General features: G+C 34.4%; 1 protein-coding gene across 1 annotated transcript; it reads left to right on the top strand.

Annotated features, from left to right (window-relative positions):
* Positions 1–1,533: 1,533 nt before the first annotated feature.
* LOC131061150 (uncharacterized) lies at positions 1,534–4,623 on the top strand. Its single transcript, XM_057994659.2, has 2 exons — positions 1,534–3,426; positions 3,861–4,623. Exons 1-2 carry the CDS (start codon positions 2,797–2,799, stop codon positions 4,194–4,196), a joined length of 966 nt encoding a protein of 321 aa, XP_057850642.1. The 5' UTR covers positions 1,534–2,796; the 3' UTR covers positions 4,197–4,623.
* The last annotated feature ends 2,222 nt before the right edge of the window (positions 4,624–6,845 follow it).

Here is a 6,845-nt window from a genome sequence, read left to right as displayed (position 1 = left end):
TGTAAAAATTCAATAACTTGTCCATTTGATGAGCTTCCCCATGTGTGTTCACACTTACCTCTTACATATCCATTCCTCTTGCGATACTTGTTACATGACTAAGCTCTCAATCCATACCCTCATGCTCTTTTAGTCCTAACCATTCATTAGATATTCAACCTTAGCCATTGGTTTCCCCAAAAAAATCTATTAATAAAGGCTTTTGCTCTCATTTTGAATATTCACACTTATCCTAACTACATGTTGTCCCATCTATCTAATCTATTTTAAACATCAACATCATAGTGCTAGTTTGAGCAACCACATTCCACCCAATTAGACAACATCAAAGGAGCAAATCAAGTGAAGAAGGGTGCCTCTACTTTAGTAATTTAAATGTGTCATTGCTTTTTCTTAATCTTGAAACATATTAACTATAATCTATACATTTGACTTTAGTCAAAATTCAATTAATAAACTAAATACCTTTATTTCTATTTATATTCTTACATTTATTTACTTGTAAAATTATACTGATATTTAAATTATAAATTACTAATTTTATAAATTACATTGACAAATCTAAATTAATTTTACTTATTTGTATACATTTAATTGAATTATAGATAATCGAAAAGATGTGATGTCACTTTACTTTAGCTATAGTTTATTTATATATACAGTTCTACTACAACATCACTATCTTGTCTTCATTTTAGTTTCATAATTTCTGCCTGGTTTAATGTTTAAAACTAAACTTTCTTTAACTTTGACATTTAAACTTAAAACAAACAGGTTTCATAGTTCTAACAGGGAAGTTTAAGGTTTAATTCTAGTTTAGGGTTTTAGATGGATTTTTATTGCAGAGAATGATCAGGAGCATGGAATTTCGGTAAAAAAATATTGACAAGCAGCACTGTCAATTACAGGAGGCAAACAATAATTATCCGGCTTATTAGCATAAGATGACGGAAGTTGTCGTGTTACGTGAGGCGGCGCTAGGGTGGCACTCCGGGATCCCTTACATATATATTACGCACCTATGATATATATACAATGTATATATGTTTTTATGGATGTGGGTGTTGTCGTTACTGCGTCCTCGTGATCGGAGACGGATTGATTGTGGACTGTGTCGTGGTCACGTGGATGCTTTTGACTATCCAATGAAGGGACTGCCAGTTTTACGGCATTTATTTACAAGTTTGAAAATCATCCTCCTAATTTAACCTCAGACCTTTTGTTTAATTCGAAATTTAAATTTGGCATTAAATGTTGTTAATTAATGTATATAGCAAAAATAGTGATTGCTGCTCCTAGGATTGGTTAGAGCAGGAATTTGTGCAGAACAGTGGGTCCTGCATGTGGACTGGTCGCCAGATTCCTATCCCAAAGAAATCTTTCATGGGATTACAATTCTCTGACCACCCAATTTCATTATATGGCAAGTGTAAATATATACAATCTGGTGCAACACCCATCTGCTGATTATATAAGGCATATATCCATTCAAGGCTTCTCTGCACATCCCCCGAAAAAGGCTCTTCTTCCACACTCAGAGAATGCCAACGCCTGGTGCCTACACAGTTCTGATCATCTTTAGACCTAACCCTTCTGTCTGCCATTGTTCTCTCAACTTTAGAAAAAATTAATATGTGCACAGATTTATGCACACCCAAGTGTTTGAATGGATTCTGATATTGCAGATGCAGGCAACTCTTTCTCTAGCTAATATAGATCTCAAAAAATAGCCAGAACCCAGACAGATTATAATTAATTAATTATATTCTCATAGTCCATGCATATTAATATGGATATAAATTGCATGTATGTATATATATGCCAAGAGCTCTATAATCTATGCACAGTGATCGTATCCCTTTAAGAAAGACAGCTCCCTAGACTATGTAACTCATTAAGAAAGACAGGTCCCTAGACCATGTAGTCTGTTTCTGCAACCCTCCCAAAATAGCTTTGAAGTCCACTATATTTTATTATATGAGATGGGTATAAGTGAAGATCTCATATGTGAGTTTTTTTTTGAAGGCAAGCAAGATGGGTATGAGTGAAAATATTCTCATGCAAAGTTGAGATTGTGGTAGTGAACTTTTGGAATGGTTGAACAGCTAAGAGAGCATCTCCATGCACCATTTTCCGAGGTTGTATTTGCCTGATCGAGCAAGTACATTGTACCGATGATCAGTTTTTTGATAATAGAATTGCCAGCTTCTTTTTCTATCACATATTTCAATCAGTCTGCACCCAAGTACTCATGATGAGCGGTTTCTTTCCTCTGATCAGATTGTCCACTCAATGTCTGAAGTGTAGGTAGTACTTAGGATGCTATAAATTTATAGGAGGGACAAGTTACAATGTGTTTTCCAGAGGATATTCTTCGAAACCTTGTATGAGGATTTGAAGATAGATTACTCAACAAATGGTCTGGGAATGCCATGTACTGATGATTAAGATTGGAGATTAGATGGGTGATATGAGCAAGCTGCTTTCCCTTCAGAGGATATGAGGTACTGATCGGTTACCCAAGATAGGGGACCATGAATGGATGCTTTCTATTTACATGAAACTATAGTCTAACCGACAAATACCGAGGTACCCACCATGAGTTTCTGTTGATTTATATGGTTAGGTCAATGATAATACAGGAAGTTTCAGGATAGGATTCTAAACATATCTGTTTTCCAATGATATTATAATCAAGAAGTTGTACCGACCAGTCTTTTCAAGCTGAAAGACAGGATCTCAACAATCTGTGGAGTACCAAATAGTTTCAAGGCAGGAGCTCAGAAAATATTTACCATGTATTGCACCGAAGCAGAGAGCTGTTTCAGGCCTTGTTCCAACAGGCCTAGCAGTCTGGATCTTTTTGGCCCTGCATCTCATTCTTCTTCTTTCCAGAGTAGTCCCCAACAAATTCCCAATGCTTTGGGCTATGGGTATGAAGATAGCAGTCAGCAGCCCAAAAGATTGCAGGAAGAGGACTTGATAGGGCGTTTGGATGAGTGTGTTTCAGATGCCAACTCTGCTAATTATTCTCCAGTAGATTGTACACTCTCTCTTGGGACACCATCAACGAGATACTCAAGTACAAAACAAGGAGCCTTCACAGGCAGCATGGAAGGAAGGGACATTGCATCTGATCCATTCAAGGGAACTTGTGCTTCCTACACATGGAACAACTCTTCCTCAAATAATGTCTCTTGGCAAGCACCTCTGGACTACTCCAGAGACATGAGTTTTGCCAATGCAAAGCAAGGAAGACCAACAACCTATGGAAACATGTTTAACCAAAATAGTGTTTCCAATGGTCGGATGATTCATAAATCTGGACGCAATGGATCAGAAAATATAAGTTCTGTGGGAAGAAAATGTGCAAATTGTGATACCACCACAACACCTCTCTGGAGAAATGGTCCCAAGGGTCCTAAGGTATTTGATTCTATAAAATTTTTCTTCCATTTATTTAATTGTTTTCCAGTATTTCTTACCCTGGAATTCCATGCCATCTTTCATTAACTACATCTTCAGTGCATTTCTCCTTTGGTCTATTCCATGTTTGAGCATGCTTATTTCTTCTTAATTTATTATACCCATCTCTAGCTCATCCCTACTAGTTGATTACATTCAGGACTTTTTACCCCTACAAAGATCAGCACAAATTGCCATTAACCCATCTCTCATGAGCTGAAATGGTTTATTTCTGAGATATCATATTTTTCTTTCATATCTTTTCATGAAAAGGTGATAGTCATAATGATCATTGAAAATGATAGATCTCTCATTACTAATAATTTAGTATAAGCGAGTTTTCATAACATATGCTTTTCAATGGCACTCATTACAGTTTTTGTTCTGTTGAACAGTCGCTCTGCAATGCATGTGGTATTCGTTACAAGAAAGAAGAGAGGCGTACTGCAGCCTGCACTGATCCTCATCAAACCAAGAAGAACAATCAGGATGATATATATGAAAACAGTTACAATATGAATATGATCCATGGGTGCTGCACAGATGATATGACTACCAACACCAGGGAAGCCAGTTGCTTGACATGGCAGGGAAGCTCCTGTGTATACCTTCAAAGACCAAACTCTTTGTTAAGTATGCACCAAGCTGAAAATAATATTCCAAGGACATTGCCAACTTCTTCTTATGCAGACGAAGGCCCTACATTGCTTTTTGGCCGGTCTGTGGACTAAAGAAGATTTATATAAATATCTCAAAGTCAGTGAGTGACATGACATTACCTGCTCCTGCTGCTGCCTGCACACTCAACTTTTTCATGAAGTAAGAATATACCCACATGCTCCTCCTTTTGGGTGCCTTGTCGTTATATCACACAAGCATAGTCATTTTATAAGCTCTTCTTTGTATAGATTATTTGTAACTGCTATTCTCTCTTCAGCAAAGGGGCAGGCTCTAGGTTTAGGTATGAGGGATTAGGTTTTCATTCTTCTCAAATGGTTAGAGTTGGAACATATGAATACTGTATGAACATTTGTTTTATTGGGGAACGAATGTTTCTGCAGCTGTTCATATTGCTTTTAGTTTTTGGATGACCTGAATAGTTATTGTTATAATGCTTACTGAATGAAATGAACAATAAGTGATTTCTATGAAACTGAAAACCAGTAGTAAATTAAGTATTCATTCATATGGTTAGAACTGTTCAATTGTCTCTTCTGTTTATTATTCACACTGTTTTTCAGGTTTAACAGAAGATATGTCAAGCACATACCTGTGACAAACAGTCCAATATTAAGTTTAAACTTAGATTGTAATGTAGTTTGTTTTACCCACAAAACATGACTGGGTATTGAACTCCAAAATAGTTCTCGCTATGCTATCGCAGTTGTATATTAGTTTACAACTATTCTGGATCTTTTTCCTTTCTGATTAGACTTTTTTTTTTCACTTTTTTCTAAACAAACATGCAGTCAACATAGAACCTTAAACTGATGATCTGAGGATGGGAATCAACAAAAAAAACCTGTTCTAATTGAATGCAATTCTCTTTTTTGTCATTACTGCCACTGCTGTTTATTCTTTATTGAAGCTAAAATTTCGCTTCTTCATAAATAAAGCATTTGCCCCAAACTGAAGAAAAAGCAGTGGCAATTAAGACAGCTTATATCTTTTGCTTGCATGGCAGCAATTGACACATTGAAGCTTGATGGTTTTGTTTAAAACAATGAACAAGATATGACAATAGACAAAACATGAAAATAAAAAGTTGAAGATATTTCAATGTAAGTTTGAAGCCAAATAATGGACTTACAAGCCCGACCTTTTCTGAAGTCTTGAAGACCAAGTTGTAAGATCTATATAATCTTTCATTAACATGGACAAGGTCAAAAGCTTGGGAAGGATTTTACTTTTACATTTTTGGTACAACTCTATATTTTTTTTTTATAATTTTATATATATATTTTTAATTTAGATCTGTTTTTTCAAGAGATATATGTTAATTAAAATAAATATTTAATGGTTGATATTAAATATTTATTGGTTGATATTAAATAGTTATAGGTTTATTGGTTAAATATTTTATTATTTTATAGTTTTCAAATTTACAGTGAATTATTTTGTGGTGTATTTGATCAATTGATTTATAAATATATGTGTTGGTCATTGACTGACATCTATTAGTGTTGTTTCTAGAAATAGGTGGACTAAAGATCATATAAATCAATGGAGAAGTTACTGTTACAAAACTATGAAATTGATTCAATAACTATTTCTTGCAACCAACTCTTCTCATATCATAGCCATCATGCATACTAAGATATACAGTGACCAATTATGTTTTGATCTCACATCAAAGTTATAGCTTAATGTTGCCATTTTGTGTGCATAAGACTATGTTATTTATTTTATGTACAATTGTTTTTTATATATAATCTCTTAATAGATATAAAATTTATTTGTACATAATTACCATGTTGTTCTTACTTTTCTTGTGACAAATTGATTGTATTTTGCAATCACTGTATTAGTCTATAGGTCATTTCATGTAGTATGTTTTCACTATCATCAATTAAAGAAAACGTTATACATACATACATGCATACATAGGTTTTTTATAATATTGCTCATCTTATCAAATATAAATAAATTGAATACAAGATCTATAACACTAATTTTATATGCTACCACATAAAAAATAGACATTCACACTATATAAATGGGATCACATGTATGCACTTGGACAATTGACTTGCCAAAACAATTACAAGAGCCTTTTTTGGTTAATTTAATTACATTTTACAAATATGAATAAATATACCATCATTCATCCTCAAATAACTTAACTTTTTTTTAAAGTATTACACTACACATGAAATGGATACTAAAGTGTTCTTTTATATATATATATATATATATATATTTGTATGTATGTATGTGAAGCAATGGAAAGCACTCCAATATAATTCAAGGATACTTAGTCACATATTTAGAAAAACAAAATACCAATATTTCACTCAAATGAAAATTATGAAACATTGTCACACCCAGAAGGTTATGTATCTAAACCTTTCAAACACCTATTTCCATTGCCAATTCTTAGAGCAAAAGATCAAGGATTGCCCTTTGGCAACACCAAAATCTTGTTCTCCTTCTAAGGAGTTGAAACTGTCTTCCTCCTCTGAAGCTCCTAAGGTCGAGGATGGATGGACGACCATTAATCACAAACACAGGAATTTTGGGGTTTCTCAGAAGTCTTCAACTTTTGGCGGTCCTTAGCCACAGTCACTATTGCAAGGTGTGCACCCTTGGTCTCCTTGTGTTATGCAGTGCAACGCTTGGGTTTGTGACATAGCTTAACCACCTCCTGTGGATTCTATAAG

This window comes from Cryptomeria japonica, chromosome 4, assembly GCF_030272615.1.
Source record: "Cryptomeria japonica chromosome 4, Sugi_1.0, whole genome shotgun sequence".
Lineage (NCBI taxonomy): Eukaryota > Viridiplantae > Streptophyta > Pinopsida > Cupressales > Cupressaceae > Cryptomeria > Cryptomeria japonica.
The sequence above is the reverse complement of the archived record's forward strand: the minus strand, read 5'-3'. Positions and strand labels throughout refer to the sequence as shown.